Below are 25,913 nucleotides of genomic sequence, written 5' to 3' on the forward strand. Positions count from 1 at the left end.
GTACAGGCTTTCATTGCTTTGAGGCTATAAGCAATGCTGGCTCTCCCTTCTCTCCCTCTCATTCCAAAGTGCCAAATATTTGAATCCCCTGGGCAGTCTGGGCTTTGGGATGCGTGCTGGTTGAAATACATGTACAGACTTTACAGGGGATCCAAGGTCAAATCATTCTTTTCTTTAGCTAGTACAAGAAAGATATATGTACCTACAATAATAAGTGAGTGTTTACATTAGTTGTTTTGCCCGTGTTTTCTTATCTTTGTGTAGTTTGGGTGGGAAATAGGTTAGTTTTTCTCAGTACTGAGGATACTTTTTCTACAAGCTTTTAGCTGTAAAAATGGCACAGACTTCTGTCATCTCCAGTTCCATTTGCCACACAACTTTCAGTCAGGTTTGTTACATTAATGATTCTTTCACCACATCCATTTTAATCACTGCATCAGCTGAGGTCAAACTTGGCAATACTGGCACACCGTAGGACAGCCATGTAGGTAGATAATGTTCAAGGGTTAACAACCTTTTTTTTATTAGCCCTTCATAGGCACCATTTTGAAGGTCAGTCCAGGACAGAAGTTAAACAGTAGAATATCTTACTTTCAGAGTGCCACCTACCAGAGGAGACAGTTTTAAATGGACACGGTACACTACGTAGATGCACACATGAAAGCTTCTGCTGATTCACCAGGAGAATTTTAGGTTAAGACTGGCCTGAACATTAATGTGAAACAAAAGGTGTGTTCAGGTAATGCGAAAATAACTCCTCCAAATGGTAGCAGGCTTTGTGGGAGGTGTTACAACATTAAGAAGATCAAAACCACATTACTTCGGTTCTTCCTGTCGCATGACCATAGTTTACAAGAGTGCAGGCCTGCACGTAATGTGGGAAGGCAGTTTCCTCTCCTGCAGGTCCAACGCTATACACACAGACAATAGCTGTCCTGCCCTGGCCTGCGTGAGGTCTGCTCTCTCTTGGCAGGGAAGCAGCGTTAATGCCTGAGCACGTTAACTGCTACGTGTGCGCGGGTACCGCATTGTCAACGCTCAGTGCTTGATCTGATGGAAAATTTTCATGGAAAAATCTGTACAATGTAGGCTAGCAGGCTACCGGGGCAGGGCAGTGGGAAGGAGTTGGAGGCAGAAAGACAGCAGGGAGGGAGGAGCGGGAAACATGAATGCATCAGTGGAAGTGTGGCCACTGCAGGGGTTTGGGCAGACCAAGCTGAACAGGGCAGAGCGGGACCCAGTACATTACAGCTGTGCTGCAGCATGGCAGCCCCTCACTTTACAACACATTGAGCATAACACAGGACAGTTCTACTGCCCAGGTCATGTCTTCTTGTGAGAAAGCTGTGAAAATGAGCCGCTGATTAGCTGTTCTAGAGCCAGTGCACCTAGATACAAGCAAATACCCATCACCAGGTCTCCTCGGTCAGAACAGCAGGACCATCTGCCTGGACTTCCCAATTAGCTGTCTGCCTCTGCAAAGCTGCAAGCAGGGTGACCCCATACCTGGTTGAAGTCAGTAAGTCTTGTGGCACTCAGGACTCAACAGTAGCACAAAGGGTAACACAGTTGACAGGTAGCTGGCTGTTCCCCAGGCAATCCAGAACAGCCCTTGAGTGCTCAGTTCTATACTTAAGGATCCTCTGATTTTAATTTATTTTCATTAAGTAGCAAACAAACAGAACCTGTGTCGCTGTGGTGCAAAGCCAAAGCTATTTCCAAACCTCAAGTGGCCACGTGCAGCTGGGAGGAGTGGTGGCCCTGCAGCCTAAGCCCTGCCTACTTAATTTTAAAATTTGGAAACGTCCCCTTGAGACAAATAAAAGGTTATTTTATAAATACATAACAAACACACCAAAGATGGAATTTTAAAGGACATTCAGTAGCATGAGCTTGAAATAGGGCTGTAAACAGCTGCTGAAAACTACCTCTAAGCCTTAGCAACAGCAGACCCAGCTGCCCCAGACCAGTGTACCCTCCACCCAGCTGTCTGCACCTCCTGGGCTGTAGGATGTGCTGGGGTAATGAATGAGCCTCCACTGGGGATTCAGACCCCTCCTCATGCAAGGAGATGTAAAGTCATGCCCAGCTCTACTCCAGGGAGCTTGCAAGACAAATACAAGCTGGGGACACGCAGGCACAGCAGCAGGCTCAGTCTGCAGGAGGATGGCATAACAGATGAGCGATGTTCTCCATCCTTGGGGTGGGGAACAAAAAGCCAGTTGGAGACTAATTTTTATAGGAAATCTGTGCCAATATGATTTTTCTTCAACAAGTCTAAAGCGAATATACACCTGTGGCACTTGCCAGCTTCCTAACACATGTAATACAAGAAGCAAAAAGATGGCTGCAGCCTCTGCAGAGCTGGTACAGAGTCAGTAAAACTACAGAGGGTTCCCCATTCGTGCTTCCCACCTTTTTTCCATGTAGGGATCCGAACTATAGCACCAAAGGAAAGTCTCACATGGAAGATGGGGTATCTGAAGTCTATGTAGTACAGCAGGTTTTGGCCCTATTGGTGTTTCTTGTGTAGCTCATTCATTAGCTGTGCATCCTGTTCCCACCTAAACCACTCCTCCAGTGTGCGGCGGGTCTGGCCCCCAGCAGCCTGGCAGCTTCAGTACAGAACGCACGATGATGCAGACCAACAACTCGCTTTCACACATGTGCTACAGCACCAGTAAATTTAAGAATGATGATGAGTAAGACCATGGGTTTGTCTGCTAGATCCCCTAGGAGCATACGCTGACTCTGAATGAGCTTAGAGACGTAGTCAAGGTTGTGGAGGATTAAGGAGATATCAGAGCTGAGATACGGGGAATCAGATATACTTAAATGTGCAAATAATTTTTTTCTCTGAAAGACATAACAACCAAAATCTTCCAACAGAGGCACTCCAACCTGCCCATAACAGCAAACTATTTATACCATAATGTTTCCTCCTTCAGGATCCCGACAGTCACACAGTTCATCTTTCAGGCTTCATTCACTGCCAAAGCAAAAAACCCCAGTATATCCTGTACCAATGAAATAAGCCACACATACTGTTAGAGCTGAAGGACAGGACTAAAGAACAGGACTGTAATAGGCATGAGGAATAAAGGCTTTTCATTGAAACCAAGCAGATTTTGTTCAGTCTTGAGACAAGAGGGCTAAGGGATTATTGTATCACAGCCCTCAGCTGTCCAATGGAGGGTACAGAGAAGATGGCGTCAGACTTGTCTCGGAAGGGAACAGTGACCCAACAAGAGGCAACAGACACAAGGTGAAGCATCAGAAATTCCAGTTAGACATGAGGGAAAAACACTTTTCATCGTGAGGGTAGTCAGACACTGGAACAGGCTGCCCAAAGAGGCTATGGCTCTCCATCTGTAGCTCAGCTGGACACAGTCCTCTGAAACCTGGTCTAAGAGGACCAGCTCTGAGCATGGGCTGGCCCAGATGACCTCCAGTGGTCCCTGCCAACTGAATTACTCTGTGATTCTTTGAATACTGCCTGCCACTCACTATGGCAATCACCCCGAGAACTATCATTACACTGTACATTTTATTTATTTTTCCCCCAAAAAAATCTAAGTATAAATCTCAATGCAGGAAACACAAGCTTATGCTACAGCAACAACATTATTACAAACACCAGTAACCAGCACCATGTGCAATCACATTATATATGGCCATATAGGTTAAGGCTGTTTCTGCTGATAGCGGAAAGGAGCAAGAGTGTGCAAACCATTTTCCAGAGAAGTGGTTGTCACTGCACAATCACCACACCGAACCAAACAGATATGGTGAGGGGGGACACAGGACAAAGCAGTAGCAGGGATGCATCAGATTGTGAGCAGAAGAGTTTTCTCCTTCATCTTTCATCACGATTCCTTCATCATTGTAGCGTTCAGTGCATTGGAGAAGCTGGATCCCCTGAGCGTGCTCCCAGCACCTCAGGTGGGATTAATTTCAGTGAAGCTGGGTTTTTCTGTTACATCAAGAACCTAAGTAAGGTCCCTAGATTCCCTCTGCAGTCTAAGGTGGAAGAGGCAGGTTCAGAAGACAACCCATCCCATTAACCTTAGACGCCTCTCTTACAACAACATTCATTTGACTGACCTTAAATTATGGGAATATGGAATGAGAAGAATCATGACGCAGAGGTGCCCACTCCTTCCCCTTGAGGTGAAACCGCAAACTGAGAGATGACCATTGCTATTACAGGTCTTTAAGGTGGTAGGGATTAGCCTCAGCCCAAGGGATGCCTGAGAGCGGTACAGGGCCCACATCAGGGATGCCTTCTGTGGCCCGCTGAGCAGCCAGGACAGGGGACAGGAAGAGCTCTGCTTCAGCTAGACAGCTGCTGCTTGGGGTCCCCAAGGCTCAGTGCAAGGAAGGAAACTGAACATCTTTCCCAGGCATTTCTTGGGCTTTGGTGTTCCCCAAAGAGGGATTAAGTTCTTCCTAGAGGTGGAGAGGCAGGAGCAGAGAGCAGAAAAATGACTCCCTCAAGGTTACCAGTGGTACAGGCAGCAGAGCTGGGAAGAGAAAGACATTATCGTTCTCTTGCTCCAGCCTCTTACAGCTGCCAGCTCACATTCAAATGCGGGGTCTGCAGACATGCCTTTCACTCCTCTGCTTCCGAGGTGAGTTCACCTGCAGGCCCAGCGCTTATATCCTTGTATCAGCACCTATCTCAGAGCCTCTGTCTGAGCTTGATTTAACATTGCTTCCCTGTCCAGCAGCCTTCAGTTCATCCATTCTCTGGACACCATTTAGTATTTTGGGGCAAGCGGGGAGATAACGAAACCAAGCGACAGCGCAGTATTTGGTGCCTACACCAAACGGAAGATCATAGACCTTGGAAATGAGCTGAGAGTTGTTCACCTCTCCCTTGTGGCTGTTCTTCCACGCCAGGAGCCCCTGCTCCTCCTGTGTTCCTGCAACAGAAAAAATGAGATCACCATGTTTAAAACAGTGGGTGTTCTGAGCATAGGACTACCTTGAGTGCCTCACACCCTCTTTACAAATCCCAGCAGACCCAACACAACATACAGATCCTTTGCATTTAAAGCCTTCTAGCTCCAAAGCTGTTTACAAAAATTCACTAACAAGCTTCTAGTTGAGACCCATCTTCCTGCAACAGCTTCCAGATAAGCAGACTTCTCCACTGCTTTCCATGGGAATCAGGTATACTAAGACAGGTCTTCACAAGCCATGGGGCATCCAAGAACGGTTCAAAGGAGGGGTCATACAGTGCTGGGAAAGCCAGGTCAAATCAAGGTCTATAAGAAAATTAATGAGCCAAAAGGAGATTGGCTTTCCAAGAAGACTGAGATGGTAAAAGAATCTGGTTAACAGTGTCCTTCCTGCTCTTTTTCTGTGGCAGAAAAGAGGGTTTCCTCTCCTATTCTTATGCTATCCCTCCCCAGGCTCAATGAAAATCAGAGGTTCTTTGAGTCTGTGAGGACCAGCTGCAGGTGTTATATCCTATCTTTGGTTCAGCCTTTCCCTTTCCACTGTTGCACCTGTTAGGCCTCAGTTTTAGCAGCTCTCATAAGGAGGCGTGCATTGGCTCCTTCCACTTCTTGTAGTTGCCTTTCTCTCTCCTTTCAAACAGCAACATGGCTCTACGCTGGCATTTTCCCTAAAAGACATTTTTCCCAAATCAACATTTTCCTCTGACTGGGTTGTTCCTGAAAAATGAGTTAGTTTTTGATAAGTTGCCGTTTTCCAACCAGAGACCATTCCAGTGATGTCTCCTGTTTCTTCCCCCTCTCTGGGAGGAGTTCAGTCACATGGTGTTTCATGGTTGCTAGCACAACCCCTACTCATACAGCAGTAGTCATGAAGACAAAAAATATTAGGAAACAAACCCTAGGGCAGGCACAAACTAATTAACTTAGCTCATTTCAGCAAATCCTACCTGGAATGGTGTTATCAAGGATAAACCCCAGGAGTCCGCCCACAAACATGCCAGTGGTGAGAAGCACCTGGATCACCTGGTCCAGCTGGATGATTCCTAGCAGAAAAACAAAACTCTGGATAGTGATGCAGAGACACGCATGTTTGATCAGCAACATACCCTGTGCCAAGAGGCTGCAAGCTGCATGCCTGTTTAGACAAGAGTTGCAAATCCCAAAGCAGAGCTTAAGATTTGGCAGCGGAAGGGAGATTGATCTTACTGCTAGTTTCAGACCTACAGTCTTATTCTGCATAATTATTCACTGACCCAGCTGCCAGTGGGCAGGAGATGACTCATAAGTACATTAAGACCACAGCACTGTCCCAGACAAAGCCGCCTTCTGCTCCAAACATGTTTGCACCTCCACGACATAACACCAAGCAGTGTCCTACAAAAGCATGAGCTTCAGTTCCCAAAGAAATATAGGTATATTTAGCATGAGATTTCACCACAAATTAATCGGGTGTGATGTTTCTCTGTGAGGGCTAATTGAAATGAGCAAAATAGCCCAGTAATGTAGAGCATCTGATAGATCATCTATAGAGCATGTGATTTGTGGGCTCAGCTCTTTCAACAGCCCACCCAGCATGCCATGTATACCTTAAGAGAGGACACTACAGCCTTTCTGACCAACACATTAGTCACATGAGACACAATGAAGGCGTAACTGCTGGAGGTCTGGAAATTTCTATAAAGGGAACTTGACGGAATTTAGTAGAGTAATCTGCTCCTGCATTTTGGAAGCACCAAGTTTTATTGTGTATGAGCACATAAGGAAGCCTCGTTCACTGAGATCTTGATCAGGATTCAGCCTCGGAGTATTCTCCTGCCCAAAGCCCCATCCTGGGAATCTGTCCCAAGGAAGAGCTCTGCAATCCGTAACCTGACAGGAACCTGGCGAGGTACAGTCACTGACCAAGAGCAAACATTTCTACACCAGAGCTGTGCACCAGAGCAAAGGGCAAGAACAGCCCTCCCAGAAAGAAACAAGCAACAGTCAAAGCACAGGTTTCAGGTTTTCTCAGAAAAACCTGCATTTTAAAAGATTTCTCTGGATTAGCCTTTGATTGTTTTATGCTAAACAAAACGCTTCTGATGTCGCTTCTTACCTGTTTCCAGCAGTGCACTATTTTTACTTGCCCAGTTGGGAACTGCAAGGCCAGCAAATAAAGAAAATCCAAAGATAAAGATGTTTCTGGAGGAGTTCATATCTGTGTACTGCAGACAGAAATTGTATACATTACATTTGGAATTACCCAGATGTGTGGATTACTGTTCTGTTCATGAGACATGCTTGGATGTAAACACTGGATGCAGGAATGGACCCAGGCAGAAGCCCTGGTGCTGCTGGGGCATTAGTCATCCTGTTGCCCCTGGAGCCAGCAAGCCCTGCCCTGAACAGGGAGCCCTCTGCGATTTAGCTCCTCTGGGTACCTGCCCTCATCTTCACCCAAGGAACTGCCAATGCAAATGCTTGCATTTGCTGCAGCGTGGCTATATCTGACTCAGCCTGGTAAGAGCTTGGCTTGAAACCAAAGTCTCTTTCCTTAGGGATGAAATGGTGCTCACCCATCTGTTACCTGCAAATTGGAAATCCCGACTGCTGTGATAACTCCGAACATCACAAGGAACATGCCTCCAATCACAGGGGTGGGTATGCTGGCAAGTATTGCCCCAACTTTCCCAAAGATGCCGCTCAGGAGCATGGCACAGGCACCAGCAATGATCACCATTCGACTCCCTACCTGGAGCAGGAGGAAGAGTAGGCAGTCACACACTGACCAGTGCAGAGAGGCAAGGGATGGCAGGCTTCAGCACCAATCTGCTAAGCAGGGGTTGCACCTCGGGTCAAAGCACTCAATGGTACATTCAGTTGTAGGTTCAGATGCAGCCACCAGTGAGCTGGGATGCTCGCACTGCATGGAAAGCATCTGTATTTGCAGACTAGTAAATATTTATCATGAAAGGCACTCTGCAAGCAACCATGGATCCACACCTATTTACTTGATGTTATCCTCTTTCCTATTGTTATCAGGACTTTAATAGTTTGCTGTTAAACAAAGAGTTTATTATTTAATTAACAGCACAATAACCCCAACGCACAGCCTTGCTCTCACTCCAGCCTAGAAATGTCTTGGCGTACCCACAGGCTGGAGCTGTGACGATCCAGTCAATTCACTAGACAATCCTTCCACCAAGGTTTGGATTGCCATTTAGAAATAGCTTTCAGCTAGGTGTCCCAGACCGATCCCTCCATTCCCTGGAGACAAAGATTTGGGAGAGGAGAGCTGGCCAGGCTGGCTACTTCTATCTCGAGCTCTGGGATCTGATATATCCTTTCCATGGTCAACAAATAAGAAGTGAGGAAGTCTCTTGGTCTGCCCTATCTCTCATCACCCATCTAGCTTCAGTAAAACCATTTTTTTCTCTTTTTTTTTTTCCTAGGAAGAGCCAGGGCGGCCTTTTCTTGGTTGGGTGCTACAACAAAGGCAGGATAAAGCACCAAGCCATGCCTTTCATTCAGATCTGTTAGAGCACATGAATAGGAAAGAAAAGAAGTATCTGCCAAACAAAGGGATGAAAGAGACATTTACAGATTATGGAAACTAAAAAGAAAACCAGCAATAGTTATTAGACGTTCTAGTCAAGATACACCTTAGAACACCTAAACTTGGACAGCTTAAAGAATCATGCCAAGCTTTACAAAGTTCGTGTCTTGGGCAGAGAAATTCTGTAATCCTCAAACATTTTATAATTCAATTAAATATTTTAATCCCTGCCTTTAAATATCTCAAGAATGTTATATTTCCAGGAAGGGCTTTTTGTGATTGCTTTCAACAAAAACATTCCCAGTTACTAGTTAACTAGTGTCTCTTTTTAAGTACTTCTTAAACATGTCCCTTTAAAATACTTTAAGTCTTACTTGATTGAGGAAGATAAATGAAAAAGATTTGGTGGGGAGTTTCAAAATAAAATAATGCATTGCCTTCAGGTGGACTTTTTATGTTCCTTGGCTTAAAATCTTGAGACACCATCACCATCAAAACTATAATTTAATAAAAGCCAACAGATTTATTTGTTTCAGGATTAGAATGAAGCTTCAGATTCTTAATTTGCCAAACTGTTAAATTACCCAGTATATGGAGTTGGCCTTAAAGGCAAATTACCTAATCCACTGATACCACAATTGTGAGCATATGCTGCTAAAGCCTCTAGTTTAAAGCTTGTTTCAATCATGTCAGGAAGACAAGAAAATCAGTTCTCTTTCTTAAGGCTGATGAAACTGCACAGTTCCCTACTATCCATATGGTGACTCTGAGGTCTTTACCTCTCCTTAAAATCCTCCTCTTCTTTTCTTGGAAATGAGAGCTCAGTACTGGCACGCTGGGCTTGATCAAACAGCTTAAACATGGGTAACTGGTGCCATTTAAGTTGTTGCATCTTGGCAGCTTCCAGCAGCTTCTTCTTTGCCTCATCTGACAACCCCTGTGGATATCCAAGATATCCAAAGATGTTTCAGGCGGTGCTGGACACCTCTGTTTACACAGAGGAAACAAGTCACCTGCATTTCCATTTGTTAGGGAAAAATGTGTTTCCCACATGAAAAAATGAAATGAAATCTATTTTGTGCTCTCAGCATCCCTACCTATCCCAGCCAGAGTCTTTACACTGATTTAAGGTTGACTGAGATGAGACTGTATTTTGTGCTCACTTAAGCATGAACAAGATGAGCAGAGAGAGGATCTAAGGGAAACATCTCTCCTGAATCAGCAAGGACAGCATGTCCACCTGAAAGACTTAGCATACACGGGGACAACATGTCCTGTAATGTGATAATTATGAGTCTGGGCACTTCTGTACTATGCTACATCCCATACATGCAATGTATGCAGCAAACTACATGTCAGGAAGGAATGGGCTCAGGTATATGGTCGGTATGCACAGATTTCATAGTGACAAGATACATGGGGTGGCAGGCTAAACTGGACTCCATGCAGACATCCAGACAGCTCTTGCTGCTGGAAGCAGACACCTCGGTCAAACAGTAACACTTCAGTCTGTGAAAAAATGGATATTGTGAGTGAGGTTTATAAAATCCAGTGAAATAAGCAATATTGTACAGTGGGAGCTATAAGTCAAATTCTGCATTTATTTATTGACTCACAGCTCTGCTGACATGGCATTGCTTATTTGACAATGATTTAAAAATGTTCACTAGTTACCTGCTGGATGTGCCCATCCCCTGGCTGTAAAGCTTAGTGAAAATCTATGATCTGATTGTCAAGCATTTATCTGGAAATTTCTTTCCCTTATAAGAGCAATAAGATACTGAAGGGATTCACAAAACTTTTAGAGAGGTAAAAACATAAACCTTTGCCATCACATTTTATAATCCCAAAGAAATAGTCCACCTTTCACATGATTGCCATCCTTGGGTTATAAAAATTCTGGAATTTGGAGCCCTATTAAATATTTTCTTTTTCCTTACCTCCTCTCCTCTCCTCTTCTTTATATTTAGGAAGACAGATAGACAGACAGAGACAGGCAGACAGACAGACAGTCTTTGATAAAGTCAGTCCTCAGGGAGTTTCCAGGTTAGCTCAGATGTAATGTGCTCCCTTTAGTCTCACCTAAGTCAGGAGCCATGAGTAACAGCAGTGTACACTTGTCCCATATGCAGACCATAAGCAGAGAGAGAGGCACCGACCACCTCTGTTAGGTGACTCAGTGCTGCTGAGGTGGTCACCAATGTGCTAAGGCACGTTTTTCTGGCGTGCCTTGGGGGAGGGTGGGCTAAGATCACATCCCAGGTCCAGCACATACCCATGTACACTACTGCTTTGTACCTACTCCCCTGGGAGAAAACTCCAGGAGGGCCAGGGCACTGCAGACACCCTGCTGCAGTGGGGCTCACCTTGGTGATGCCCAGGGCCCCCACATTCTCGCTATACGACGTGGTACCGTTCCCCGTCCCCCAGGCCCCAGCCAGGAGGCAGCCGATGCCTTCCACCCCGATCCCACGGTTGATGGCATGCTTCGGCGGTGGCGGGGCACCAGACAGGCGGGCACAGGCGTAGTAATCTCCCACGGACTCCAGCATAGAGGAAATCACCCCAGCTAAGATGCCGAATATTCCAGCTAGGCTGACGGTTGGCACTCCCCACTGGCCTGCAAGTAAAGAGCTCAGTTCAGGTTGGTGGGGTACATTTGCCCTGAAATCTATTGCAGGAGGGAAAAACAGCATGGGTGCTTGTGGGTGTTTTCCTGATTTTTGGCATTTTGTCTCCCCCTGCTAGCCATAAGCAGAGGTGTAAGCCGGAGCAGGGAGCCTCATGGTGGGATGGGGAAAGGGGAAGTAGTGGTACCTGGGTAAGGCAGTCGAAACCAGGGAGCCTGGGACAAAACGTCCCCATGGGTGTCCGTCCGGGCCAGGTGGCCGTAGGCAGTGGGGTCCGCAGGGAGGACATTGGTCACCGTCAGCACGTAGCAGAGCAGCCAGCTCAGGGAGAGCCCCAGCAGTACCTGTCCATCAGATGCAGCAGTGGGGTCTAGTTAGGGCATGGCCACATCTCCAGCATGGTGTCTCCCTGCCTGACCCTTTTCCCTGCATGTAGGATGGAGGCAGAGGAATGGCAGGGGGTCCTGGTGGCCCTCCCTCCTTCCCTCCCCACATTCAGGGCCATGGGGACCTTTCCCTGTGCCCCTGGCCATGCAGGCTGGGCCGGGAAGCATTAACTCGGCTGGACAAGAGTGGAAGGAGCCCAGGCAGCCCAGGGTGGGTGAGGCCAGTCCCTCTGCCACGACCACTGGGTCTCTGGGAACCCCAGCATACCGGGAAGATCTGGAAGAGGTAGACCAGGGAGAGGTGGCACTTCTTGCCTCTCTGGTAAGATGGCAGCGGCACAGGGACATCTTTCAGGTACTGAGAGAACAGAACTATGAAAGAAATAGTCCTAGGAGGAGGGAAAACCAGACCATGAGACAAAGTGGGTGCTGAGCTGCCCGCCTGTCCCCACATTAACTGAAGACCTGCTACTTGAGGACCCAGGACTCCAGAGGACCCCAAAACCCAGGCTCTCAGCACCTGAGGGTGGCCCCCCACTCCAGCAAGCCTGGGGTGGAACAAGCTTTCCATGACTCTCTATTGACAGCTCTGCTGTACTTGCAAATATTTTTTTTCCTCTTTTGTTTCAAACCCAACCCCCCAGATGGTGCATCACTGAGTATGACACAGTTGCCAGAGTCTAAAAATGATACTTGAGTAAAAGAAAATCCTGAGAGACGTACAAGGTCCAGGCAGGATATGTAGGAAACTGTCCCTGAACCTCTGTAATTCAGATATACTGGAAATACAGGATTTATTGATTTCATAGTTTCAGGTTTACTGTGCTGCTCTGCAAGTGGCAAAAAGCTCCTACATGGCACAGGGAAAAGAAAGAGGATTTGATTTGTTTGTGGAAGTTCCTGTTTTGAAAGAAAAAAGCACAGTGGGACTGTGGGGCTGCACATGGTGTCCACAGAGCCCTCCCAGCCAGCCAAGAGAGGGAGAGCACGGCCCTCTGGTCTGTGAGGGCTGTGCAGCAGAGGGGTCCTCCAAGGCAGGGATGCTCACGTGTGCCCCTGGCAGCACCCAGGGCTCATTCTGGTGAGGGCAACCATGAGGTGCAGCTCCTCTTCCATCCCTCTTGTAGGACACATCTCCCGCAAATGGCAGCACAGCTGAGTCCACTCACAGCAAGCCCTGTCTGCTCCCGGAGTGTCTTCCCCACAAAAAGGGCAACCAGATGAAGCTGGAGGCTGCAATATGCAGTAAGAGGGGACGGACTGGGCACCCCACCTTGACTGCTGAGCAGGTAGGAGACCTTGGACATTTTCCTGCCATGTTAACCATGCCTCTGAAGGGCTCCTCATTTTTTTTATAACAAATCTGAACTGTATACATTAAGTGAATTATTCCAGATAGGATTTGGTGAGAAATAGGTTACACCAGCTGAAGTGCACTGACAGTGCGTGGAAAACCGGTAGTTTTCCATGCATGGAAAGGTGATGAGCTACAGGTGCAATATTCATGGGCAGGCAGAATAACAGCCGTGCAAAGGAAACACTAACCTCACCTCCCTGCAAAGACCTGCTGTGACATACAGCCAAAGGTTATCTATCAATTAGGGTTCAAAGCACTGAATGACTGAAAGTCTGAGGAGGAACCGGTTTCTATTTGTGGTTTCTAAAGCTACAGAGCCCAGCCAGATTGCATCAGTGTACATTTTGTGTGTTTGCATTTACCAAGGTGCTTGGCAGCCTTATGAATCACTGCAGAGCCCTCATCTACCTCAGGTAGATGTCTGATTATTCAGGTTGCCTGACACATTCCATTAACAAACACTATTTTCAGCTGTTTATAATTCTGCCTAACTTTACCCATTCAGGATGAGAATTTCCATGGAAAACATCTGCCTCAGACCAAATATTCCTGGAAAAATATATCCCAAACCTATTTCAGAGAGTGATGTTCAGGAAATAGACATAGTATATCGCTTGTGTTGAGAGGTCCTTTTGCCTTGAGCAGTAGCAGGGTCTGCTTATGACCTGGAGCAGAAATTTGAGATTTAGTAGAACTTGTTCTTTGGGGTGAGGGATATTGCTCTTTCTCACAAAATTGTGCTCAACTACGATCAGTCTGTAACAATGATCATTCATCCCAGGTCCCAAGCAGTCAGCAGAAACATCTCAGGCTTTAGCATTTGCAGCCCATAAAGATTCTGAGCTTTCTGAGCCCATAAAGATTCTGAGCTTTTTGCCCAGTGATGCACCATCACCAGGGAGCAAGTGAGCATGCATTAGACCGTTTCTTGAGGCAAAGCAGGTATCACACATCGTGGGGGCACTGGGTTGTGATGGGGCTAGACAGCAAGGCTGAAATGTCGTGGCTCATGTCTTCTGCCTTCTCCATCACCCCTCTCCCCCTTTCCCTAATGGCACCCATGGAGCCAGCAAAAGAGGATGCAGACAGCTCAAAGCACAATGATTAGGTTGGAGCTAAGGTGTCTGAGTCATGGAAGAAAGGACTGGGATTAGCACAGGTAGAAGATGGTACAGAAATGAACAGGACAGAAAGAGTGACTAGGGACACAGGCTGGAGGGCTGGGACCCCATTAATGGAGCAACAGTGTTGGGCAAAGAGGTCAAGCAAGGGACTGAGGTTAGGAGCCACTGACAGGAGAAAGGAGGCAGAAAACAGATATAGTCCAGACAAGGATATCTATTTTGAAGGGAAAATTCAGAGTGGCTAAGCAAAGGGGCTAGGACAAATCAGCAGAGCTGGAGAACAGGACAACAAGCCAGAGATGTGGCAGGAGAAACAATGGTGAAATCAAAGTTGGGGCCAGGCAGGTCTTGGGGTCATATGGCATGCTGGTGGAAGAAACCAGTTAAGTGAGGAACTGGAGGTAGAGAAGAGAGGTGGCTTCTGGGGCCTGGGAGGGCAGGTGAGGGGAGGAGAAGTGAACTGGAGAGAGGCGGACTGGAGCACGTCCCAACAGCACACTGCCCCCCTTGGGCTGCAGAAAGGCTGGCCCCTGAGTCTCCAAAGGCAGCTCTGAAAGCATTAGCAAACTGACGGGAGCCGATAAAGAGGATAACAGCCTACTCCTGTTGCATGTTAACCTAAGCTGAAGTCTGCATTAGGGACCTGAAGGTGCCAAATTTACAGGGGAACCATGCAGTGGCATTTTTTCTTTTTGGATTTGTTTCTGAAATACCAAGGAAATCCTGCCACTAAGTGCACTCCGTACACTCATACACAAGGGCATGCACACAAATATCCCTGAAACAGCACTCAATGCTGCAAAGCGACATGCACAGACATTTCCAAAGCCCCCCAGGCGCTCTGTGGAGAAAACAATTCCACCTCCTCATGTGAAAACAACACACAAAGCACCAGCTATTTTAACTCAATGAACACCTTCCTCTTGTGTGCTCAACTTTGCCATTTTAGGAATGCTTTTTAACCTAAATAATGGGTGTGTAAGACTGTCCATAGACAACTGTGAAGACTGTCCCCAGGAACCACACATGAGAAAGACTTGTTTTTCTACTGACCTATGAACTTCGGATTTTCACAAAAATCAGGGTTTTTTTAACTCATTTTTGGGTTTTGCTTTGCTGCTGAGGGCTCTAACCTCCCCAGTGATAGGGGGGAACTACGCCGCACTACTGCCTTGCACAGGCCTGCTGCACGTTAGTGCCCAACAAATAAATCTCAAACCCAGTGGAACCCTGCCACAGGCTGCGACACCTAATTTCATATTACAGGTAGGTGGTTTGTGTACGCTCAGCCTTCCCATGGGGAAGTGAGACTTACATGAATGCTATGCCCCAGTGCTGCCCAGCCTTATCCCCAGCCAAGTCAAAGAGAGGTAGTGCAACCAAGGTGATGGTGGGTGCAATTGTCAGGGGGCCGATGAACCTCATCAGAAATCCAATCAGGCCAGAAAATCCAACGAAGATTTGAAAGCAGGAAGCTACAATGATAGCTCCTTGCACCTGGAAAATGGAGGAAGAGAGCAGAGGTTGAAAAGAGCTCGAGCTGTTGAGCTTTTTCTTCATAAACCAGTGCAAAACCAGTGTGAGAGCCAAGCTTGGCCTCCAGTGATGGACCAGCACTGAGGCTTCCCACTGACTACAGCAAAGCTTGGCTGAGCATTACATGTGGGGAAGGACCACTAAAGTATCAACACACCAACTACCCCCTTGGCTGATGGATTTAGTTCTCACCAGGGCCAATTTTGTTCCAGAGACCCCCCTCCGCCCTGGCCTCTTCAGCCACCCAAGCATGCATCAGCTTCCCTGCTCTCTCTCTGCCTGCTCCCCCAAATTGCAGGGGAAAAGCTCTTGACTTGAAGACAGGAGCAAGGCCATGGTCTCCTCTCATCTCCCATCTGGGAAGGGCTTGGGCATTTCAGAACACTGGTAGGGCAGGTGGGTCATTACAACCTCTATTTTTTGCTGAGTATGGGTGTCCCTCTGGGGACACATTTATCACTCTGAACTTCCCTGTGTTTGGCAATCACTGCTAAGCAGACAGCAATTACATCCTGAAATGCAGTTCAGCTCCAGGCAGGGGATTCAGGGGTGAGGCCACTCTCTGCCTTTGCAGATTTGGTGATAAACCCAGGGTGGGTCCTCTGTGGTGCTCAGCACCTTCCCTCCCCTGACTCCAAAGGCAAGAGAAACACAGGGGCTGGGGTGTAGCACCCAGCCTGAAAGGAGAAGGCAGCACTGCCCTTTTGGCAGATTTATAAGTGTCAGTAGGGAGGGCAGCCTATTCTGCACAGCAAATCTTTCATGAGTTCACGCTTCCCAAGTGCTTTGCAAAGCACCCCAATGTATGGATTGACAGAGGCAAATTTAGCCACCTACTCTGATAAGGCAGTAGGACAAGGCATTGAGATTCCTGACCTTTCCTCCTCTCTTTCGACTACCTAAGAATGCACTTTTCCTTTATATTTACAGTAAGGTCTGCCTTTGCATTTCTTTTTACTAGATTTCCTGTGCTTAGACAGGGTCCCTTCCTTGGAAACATCTTCCCTCCCTTCCTTCCTCAAGGCTATCCATGCTTCATGGAGAAAGGATCTGGCTGGACCAGTGGAGACTTTGCAGAGGTCATAAATCACCTCAGGTCTACATATCCCCTGTTCAGCAGCAGTGAAGCATCTGCTTTCCTAATGGAGACTAGATGCTTGGGAAGCTGCAACAGGGTGAGGGCCAAGGTCCATTGGGGACGGTGGGTTCTCCAGCACTGATGGCTCTGCCATGGTCAGGTGCTTTTCTGAAAGCAAACAGCCCTGATACAGAGCAGGTACCACTGAAAATCTAATATACCTCTCGCATCCGTGTCTGCCAGACTTCAATGAACTCTGGTGAAGAGGCATTCACCAGGGTAGCGTTCTGTGTCCAGGCAGGGCACTTCCACTTGGGGAGAGACAGCATGGCCAGGGTTGGTGTCAGGAATGCAAAAGTGCCTCCTTGAATAATAGGCAACCTTGAAGGACAGCAGAGGGAAAAAATGATGAGCAAGAATTGTAGAAACCCAGCTCCATAGGTGTGAGTGAAAGGAAAGTGAAATAAGTTTTAAAATCGGTCTGCACATGGCCCCTGGCCATATCTTTTGAAATGTTCTGGCATGTTTCCATCACTGACCACGGGTGGGCATTGCTGTCCATTGCACTCAAGAGCAACATACCGAGGGAGAAGAGCTCAGGTTCAAACACTGCCAATGGAGGGGCTCATCAGTGCTAGAGTCAAAGTCTGCTAACCCGTGTTAAGGAAAAAACATTCCTCTTAAAGTGTGACTAGACCATGGAGCTGCACAGAGTAAAACAACAACCAAAGGAAAAAAGCTGGAGGAGGGGAGAAGATAAAGGGAGAAAGATGGTGAAACTCTGAAGAAAAGCTTAACATCAACCTAGGCTCAAATATTTCCAATATCTGGTTGCTTCCTCTGTCCCCTTCAGCTGCCTCAGTTTTCTTCACAACCTGCTCATGAACACAAGGACGTGCACAGGCTACTCCCCATGTCACAACCATCCTCAGGCTGAGGGCAGTGGAATATATAACTTGGCTTTTGGTACTGTTTTTTAAAGCTAATTACTCTGCCCCTGTTTCCACTGACACTGGAAAGGAGACCTGCATGGATGGGTCTGAGAGTGCTGACTGGGTGAGACCTTGGGTCTTCCCCCACGCCATGTGCCTCCCAGCTTAGAGTAACCCTCACTCTGGAAACCCCTCAGGCTAGCAAGGAGCGTGCACCTCCAGAGGTGTTCAGCACTGGCTTTGCACAGAGTTTTCGACAACGGAGCTGGTGCTCCTCTGAGCTGTGCCAGCCTCTTCTTCTTCCACACAGGGAGAAATGGAAACACAGAAGTCAACGCTGGTACTAAACCCCCTTGTAGTGCAAGTTGTTTCAGTCATTCCTCTAGCATGATTGAAAAACCCAAAGCTGCCCGAGGGCGCAGGCTGGCACAGCAGCTTTGAACAAGCTGAGAGAAACCTCTGACGTGCCTTGGCTTCCTCTGTTTAGAAATCATCCCTGGGAGCAGCCCCCAAAGCAACCTCTCTTACAGGCAGGACCTCTCGTGGGGCTTGCTCAGAAAAGGAGCAGGGCAGCGAGCCAGGTGAGTGCTTCAGCAGGGCACGGATTTCCCTGAACCCAAGGCGTTTCCACCATTTCTGGAAAACACCCGAAAATAAGAGATGGCATAGATGTAACAGCACCACGTCTCCATCAGCTAAAACAAACATTTATACCACTGCAATCACTCGTGCCACGCACAACCAACTGAAGCACCGTCACTGCTATGCCAGTAAGTTATATTTGAATATCAGTCATCTGTGGAGCCACTTATTTATGGCATTCAGCCAAACATTTTGCAGTAGTCAAAGGATTTTGCTGGGCAAGGAAAAAAAAAAAAACAAACAAAAAGAGACAGAGGAGGCCCAGTGCCACCACTGTTGAATTAACAATAGATTTATAGCTCCTGCTGTGTTGGCCCTCAAGCTATTTCATAGCTGGTGCTGGCATGGGTGGGCTCAGAGCAAACTGGAGTGCCGAGGCAATGCATATGGGGCATGCTGAGTTCTTTCCAGGGAAAGCTGCAGGTTTAGAGAAGGAAAAGTTATGTACTTATCATCACTACACAGTGTCCAAGCATCTGCTAAGGGGGCTCGCCATAATGGCAAGCAAATCATGTGTCCCCTCAGGAGCCTCTTGCATAGTCCGTACAGTGACTGTCTGGGACCTGTCACTGCTTTTTCATGCCATGTAACGCAAACAATCTGTAGGTTACAGTGGGTCAGGTTTTCCCTTGGCTAATGCTTCTGGAGGGCTGCTCCTGAACCACATTCGCTCTTGGTGGGAACCTCCTCATCTCTATGGCCAGTTCCCATCCATTCATTCATGTGCCAGCATTGTCTTTTAGTCAAAATAGTTTCTCCCTGCCTGATCCCCCCCATTTCTCTGCCAGACTAGTTGCAGGCTGCAGCCGTACCCATCTGAGGCACCACATTGCCAGGCTAACCAGGCCAGCCTCTGTAAGATGAATGGTCTCCCCTCCCGATGCCACATTAATAGATAGCCTCCACATCTCTTCTCCCCTAAATTTAGTCTTTCTTAAATATGGACACAGGGAAGGGGACTGTGCAGAGTGGTTAGCTGAGGGCCTCAGGGCCTCCGAGAGTGGCACAGATGTTTTCCAGGAAAAAGCATCCCCTCCAACTTGTTAATTACCATTTTTCTGGCTGTCTTTTGTGTATTCATGGTTATCAACTACTACAGCATTTGAGAAAACAGTAAAAGGAGAAGAAAAGATAATCTGCTTCTGTCTCCTCAGGCTTGGTTTGCCTCTGGCCACACTGCAAACTGAGTCCCACCTTTCCAGCAGGAATGTCTCCACGCATTATAGTTGGGGCCAGCAACAAGGCAATTGTGTTCTTAGCACGGCAAAAGCCATTCAAGCTTATCCTACGGGAACAACTCCTTACCATTTAATTTGACCTGTTGTTCCTTATTTAGCTATTCAGCTATGGGAGAGGCTCCCTGCTACTCTTTCATCCTCAGCTAACAGTGAGCAGAGGATGTCACAGCTCTCGGATATTCACCCAGGTGTTTGGGGGATGCCTGGGAGGACTCCAGCCTGAATCGTAACAGCACTCACAGCCATGGCCATGCACCCCAGCCTGAATTTAATCAACTGAGAAGAAACAGATTCTATTTCGTGGCCAGGTAGTCCCCCCTCCCCCACTAATCCTACAGCAATGTAGGAGAAGGGGAGCACCCTCTGGGGAGAGGTTTGCCCACAGCCACTTCTTAAGACAGACAGAGATGGAAAAGTTGCACTGGGGAAAGAAACAGGAGAAGTAAAAACATTTTGTGGAGCTGGCAGTTGACCAGTGATTTGATGGCAGAAGAGTTTTAACCAGGCCCCTCAGATTCAGAAGCCAAAGAATGTGTGATTTTTGCCTTTGAAACAAGAAACGTGGGTTCCTACCATACTGGAGGAAAAAACAGCCTGTGGAAAAAGAGAGGCAGCCCAGAGTTATGACAAGGGGAATAAAAGAAATTTTGCAAGGCCAGCAAAGACACAGGGCCTTTGTGGCAAGGGGGAGTGCTTGTAGTCATGTCTCTTACTAAGTACTTAATTTTCTGGGTAGTGAACGGCAACTCCATGCTCATCTTCTTGTGACCAGCTCTTCAACAGCTCAGGAGCAAAGGGGATTTACCTTGCTTACATTCAGATTGTGCCATGAATCCCTGAGCATGGGAAGTGGCACGGCTTAACGGGATATGCTGCAGAGCTCTTCCTTGAGTCCCTAAGGTGTGGCAGATTTCTCCCAATTATCCCCTGCCCCAGAGTTTTCTACAAGCTCTGTGCTCCCTTGATACGGAGCCCAGATCAGAAGGGTCCTGCCTCAGCTGCAGGACCACTGCAGTAAGGAGCAAGCAGACACTGCTTACTGCATGTTTCAGTGCTTTATTATTTTGTAGGACAGATTCCTTATAAGCCCAAACAAAGGCGCATCAAATACCAGGAGATGCGAAAGTCAGAAAAGCAAGGCATCCCTGCAAAGTTATCACCTACAGTGATTTCAGGGTGCTTTGGCATGTGCCCTGATTGCCCAAGGGTAGCAAATGACCCTCACTGATAGATAAACTCTACAGCAGACTCGTGGCCAAGCACGTAGTAATCATATCTACAGACTGTTTTGTCACGTGTCCCATTTCTTGCATTTGGCCTACCTGACTCCAAAGAGAACTTGCAACAGGGTGCAAATCCCTGAGACAAAGAAGATGGTGCTGATCAGGTGGCTCTGGGTGAGGAGGTCGTGCTGGAGGCAAAGCTCTTTGGAGAGGATCAGCGGGATGGCTACGAGACCTCCCATGGCTGTCAGGAAATGCTAGGAGCCAGAGAAAGACTGGGTGAAGAATGACACAGAACCAGCTGTATATTGTTACCATGTTGATGAGCAAAATCTATAAGTAACTCACTGATTTCTGTCTGGGAAGTGCTAGTACTACCCATTCTCTTTTTTGGCAGCTTTAATGCTCTGTTAGGGCCTGTTCCAAAGCACCTACAAGAACTGCAGTGCACCCCCACAAACTCCTCCTGCTTTCCATGCCCAAGGACCTTCTGCAGTGCTCTGGACTCCCCAGACCACTGTCAGACACAACCCGTTTGTCCCCAGAACCTGCAGACAAGCTGTTGGGCCTACTCTTCCAGGAAGGTGGGGACATCCCAAGCTAGGGGGAGAGATCAATCAGGCAAAGTAAGAGCAAACGTTTCAGTCCATCTCATTTGCACCACAAAGGATAACATAAAAAGTTGGCCAGTTGGAGCCACACATTCTTTGCTCTCGGTAGCTTGTCTCACACAGTGCAATTATGGGTAACCATAAAAAATGGATGCCAAAGAATGGAAAAAATACGCATTGCATTTTTCAGAAGAGTCATAGACATATTTCTACAATGACCTTCAGTTAATTACTAAATGTGAAAATAATTTTTCAAATTTTTTTTTTCTTTAAATATTAAGCTTAGTTGTTAGCTCTCATCTCAGAGTACAGGACTGCAGTGGTAGAACTGGTGGCACTCAGAAACTCACTGTGCTCATCAAAGGCATGTTTTATTAAAATTATGATGCAGATGTATTCAGAAAACTTCGGTTTAATACACTCTAAATTAGAGACGACTGTTTATGGAAACAAAGTACAAAATGCCCACCAAGCTCCAAGCAGAGTCCATCATTACCTTAATCACTCTGAGGTCTCTCTTCCCTGAGGCTCCATACCCAGTGTGGCATTGGTGGCACTGGGTCATTTAACACACCTGGGCATGGACTCCAGGCAAAGCAGCGCTGGCCTGGAGCAGCTGCTAGTTTTTATTCCCGTGGGAAGGGAGATGTTCAGAAGCCCTTAGACATTTGGCTACCTTCAGCCAAGGTATCTGACCTGTCCTTATTAACTATTTGGCCCAGCCCCAGGACTCTGTCTTTCTATTTGCACTTCAAGGGGCATGATGTAGCTGTGTGCACAAGGATAACAGTCAGTGCTCAGGAGGTGGTGGGAAGAACTTGAGTTCAAGATCCAGCCCTACAGCTCCTTTTATGCTCAGTGAAGGTGAAGCACTCCCAAATTCAGCTTTCACCCCCATTAACTGGCTGAACAGGCATTAAACTTCCACCCACCCCCAGACTCCACCTGCTTCCCCATCACACCTGAATGCCCAGCAGGATGCACAGGTACCAGGGGGGCACGTCCGTGACAGCATAGGCAAGCTTGCTGCCACCATGGCTCGTACCCCTGCCTTCTTCTGGGCCTTGGGCAGTGCAATCTGGTGAGGGGCAGTGGTGGCTCCCATCTTCACCCTGGCAAACAGAAGAGACCCTTCGTTAGCCACAACCTGGCCTCACAGGCACCCAACAGCAGGAATCTCTTGTATGTTTTCTTCCACAAGACAGCGTAAAAAAGAAGAGCAAGGGGGAAATTAAAACAGAGGTAAAAATACCTATAGAAATTTTTTATATGCATGTGTGTGTCTAGACCAGAAGAAACATTATGTGCCTCAGCCTCAAAGGGACAACTGGACAAAGTGCATTAGTATCATTTATATCTAGCTAAGCGTGGAGAAAATGCAACCAGAAGCAAGAAAGTGTGCAGTGAGTTAATCGGTGAAAGCTGCACTGTCCCCTGGTCTCTGTCCCTCCTGGCTGTCCCACCCAAACAGTGCTTTTATCTTTTATCAAAGATAAAATACACTAAAACAACTTGGCTGCCACTAATTACAGAGTAGAAGCATGTTTTATATTTCATTTTCTTAAGTCTTCTCTTTCCAATCCCCTCACACACATTCTACCTCGATAAGCACACCTGCCCTTTGTTTCACTAGAAAACCTCACTCCTACTGAGGAACTGTGTGAAACACAGGGACACCAGCAGATGGGGAGTCCTGGTGCCCATTTCAAAGGAAACAACTCAAAGCAGGGTACCGCGGTGCTGCCCCAGCTTGGCCACCAGCTGTCGGGAACAGCACCTAGAGGGATGCCCCAGGGTGGGGGCAGCACCAGGGACCAGAAAAAGCCTCAGGACCTGGGCCCTCAGGGTGGTGGTGGGGTCTGAAATAGCTCTCCACGAAAGCTCGGGTCCCCTCCCAGGCAGCCAGAAGCGTCAGGGGAGCTGTATGCCTTTCAGAGTTCATGCACAGACACATTTTGCTAACGAAAGCAAAATATTGCTTTGCTTCGGTTGCCACAGCTTTTAAGTAAATCTCCCCGGTTGGTCACTCCTCCTTCCAACCCACCCTGACCCCTGAGCACACATGTGCACACACACAACCACGCACACATTGCCTGGGCACACAGACATGCCATGGTTGTGCACACAGACATACACACACATATACACATCCTGCCTGTGCATGCACACACATGTATGTGGTAGAGGGAGGCTGCCTGGGAAGCCACAATGTTTTGAGCCAAATGCATAAACTAATTATGATCCCAAACCACATGTTTCATTGACCCTTCTCCAGCCGACGAGTCCTCCACATGCCAGCAGCAGAGGGCTTTTCTGGGCTGGGATGCCCAGCTCCATCAGGCAGGGACAGAAACCTGCTGTCAGGAGAAGCTCAACCACTTTGTCATTTTTTTTTTATCTTCCAAGTCCTCCTGGAACCTGAAGACACCAAAATGCCCAGCAAAGCGAGATGGCTGCAGTAACGCTCATGTCCTACTTACCAATGGAGGCAAACAGCTAATGCTGCGGTCAGGGAATAGGGACGTAAAATTAATGTTACATTCATTTGTAAATTTTGCAGGTGTGACAGATTAATCCTGAAGGTCTTAATAATTTGCCTGAAACCTCCAGGTTTCCATTCTCATGGCTGAATCTCCAAAGTCCCATTTTAGATCACGCTGTTGAAAATGTGCTATGTAATACCTTTTAAACACAGTGTATTTATCCAGCCTAGGCAGGCTGGGAGCATTACCAATACTTCCAGAATAGTTAGGTGAAGGCAGAGTTAATTCAAACTGAGCTCAGGCATGAACTTCAAGAGCAAAAGGCGTTCCTAAATAACTCCCTGTGGAGACATTTTCATTTCAGAATAAAAGAGCCTGAGCCATGGATTAACAAATGTACAGCAAGGTACTCCATACACAGAGTTATCTGGGGACAGCTACTGCTTAATAACACCAGGGGTAGATGAAACCTAAGCTAGGCAGACAGCCCTAAGCTCCTTGCCTTGCACTGCAACTTTTCCCCTTTTATCCAGGAGGCACATTCCAGCCTAGCAGAGGCTGTGCTGGTAACAGCCCCTCATGATCATCACATGAATGCCTGACCCTCCCCTGGAGCTGGCTCAGCTGGAGAAGGATGCACTGGAGCTAGCAGGACAAGGCAGCACCAGAGGCAATGGGCTAAAGCTGAAACACAGGAGGTCCCATCTGAATACCAGGAAACACTATCTCACTGTGAGGGTGACCGAGCACTGCACAGGTTGCCCAGGGAGGCTGTGGAATCTCTATCCTTAGAGATACTTAAAAACTGTCTAGCGACAGTCCTGGGCAACTGGCTCCAAGTGACACTGCTTGAGCAGGGGGTTGGGTAAGTTGACCTCCAGAGGTCTTTTCCAACCTCAGCCAGTCTGTGGTGCTGAGATGCTGGCAGGAGGACAAGGCAGGAACAGTCCGGAGTGAGAATGGGGAGCCACTGCTGGTGGTTCTACGCCCAGATTCTCCCACAAACCCAGGGGACCAGGACACCATCCAGGTACCTCAGGCTCCAGGCACAGCATTGCAGCCCTCACCAGCATCTTAAAACAGCACATCAGGAAGGTGGCCAGAAACTGAGCTGCTTGAACCACAGGTAAAAGACCTCTGTCTTCTACCTTCTCTAGGGTGATTCAAACCAGAGGAAGTCACAAGGTTGACCTGCATTATGGCAGAACAGGTAGAAATGGAGACCATTAACAATAGCAAAAGAAAGCTGCATTGCTCTGAGTACCTCCCTGAGGCTCTACCTGCAGCTGGCACAGCACCCCCACTGCTCACAGCCAGCTCACCCAGAGTTATCTGAGAAATGGGAGACCTGGACACCAGGTGGTTAAATGCCTCCTCCAAGGTCCCCCAGGCAGGTGGTCTGTACCATGGTACAAAGACTACGGTGTCAGGACCCCACTCTCACACCTGCTGTCAGAACATAAGCAGCTCTTTTAGTTTCTAATGGAGGTGACACCTGCCGTGAGACAGGAAGGGGGCTGCCATGCCCCGGGTCCTTGCCCTATGGCTGTTAGATCCTGCAGCATTCCCAGTGCACTGCATACCCCTGAACTGACCCATCATTTACAGCTTTTACCCTGCTGTAACCCTACAGGGTGCTCCTCCCTGCTGACTCTCAAATCCTTTTTTCCCCCACCTCTCTGTCAATTTAGCCCACTAGAAATAGATCCAGAAGACAAAGAAACACACTCTTCAATAGGCTAAACTTCTATCGTCATTTTACTAATTAATACATAAAATGCTTTACCCAGGGACACAGCCACAAGGAGCCACGAGCTCGCTTGCTTTTCAGTACAGATACACTTGCACTGCCATTCATCTACACTATCATTTTAGAAATAATGGAGAGAAAAGAAGTCAAAAGGGTGCCAGAAGTAGAAAGTATGCTGATTCTGCAGCAGCAGGCTGTAGTGAGGAAATAATTCCTTGGATTCCTGTCAATAAAGGAGCCGAGAGAGACGTTTACCACACACCAGCATCCTTGCAGCCAGTCCAAGCCTCCTGGCTTTCCCTTTCTCCTCCTTTTGCAGGGCTCACACCCGTTTATGCAAGCATTACCCTTCACAGAAGAGCAGACTCACCACAAAGCCGAGGTTGTCTAGCCCATTGAGCTCTTTGTCTGAGGAGAGGGTCAT

The 25,913-nt window shown here is 47.6% G+C and overlaps 2 protein-coding genes across 2 annotated transcripts in view; both read right to left on the bottom strand.

The window, feature by feature from the left end:
• The window catches only part of MGP (matrix Gla protein), a 228,501-nt gene extending 202,602 nt beyond the window's left edge, over positions 1 to 25,899 (bottom strand). The window contains exon 1 of the mRNA XM_075079876.1: positions 25,894 to 25,899. The gene's annotated coding sequence lies outside the window, so the exon portion shown is untranslated. The remainder of the gene's footprint in view (positions 1 to 25,893) is intronic.
• On the bottom strand, positions 2,230 to 25,913 carry LOC142055910 (solute carrier family 23 member 1-like). Its single transcript, XM_075089966.1, has 12 exons — positions 25,860 to 25,913; positions 22,219 to 22,368; positions 20,745 to 20,902; positions 16,832 to 16,991; positions 15,312 to 15,493; positions 11,784 to 11,904; positions 11,317 to 11,473; positions 10,866 to 11,119; positions 7,531 to 7,695; positions 7,060 to 7,168; positions 5,912 to 6,007; positions 2,230 to 4,925 (listed from the first exon to the last, which is right to left on the bottom strand). Exons 1-12 carry the CDS (start codon positions 25,911 to 25,913, stop codon positions 4,657 to 4,659), a joined length of 1,875 nt encoding a protein of 624 aa, XP_074946067.1. The 3' UTR covers positions 2,230 to 4,656.

This window comes from Phalacrocorax aristotelis, chromosome 1 (genome assembly GCF_949628215.1).
Source record: "Phalacrocorax aristotelis chromosome 1, bGulAri2.1, whole genome shotgun sequence".
Taxonomy (NCBI): domain Eukaryota; kingdom Metazoa; phylum Chordata; class Aves; order Suliformes; family Phalacrocoracidae; genus Phalacrocorax; species Phalacrocorax aristotelis.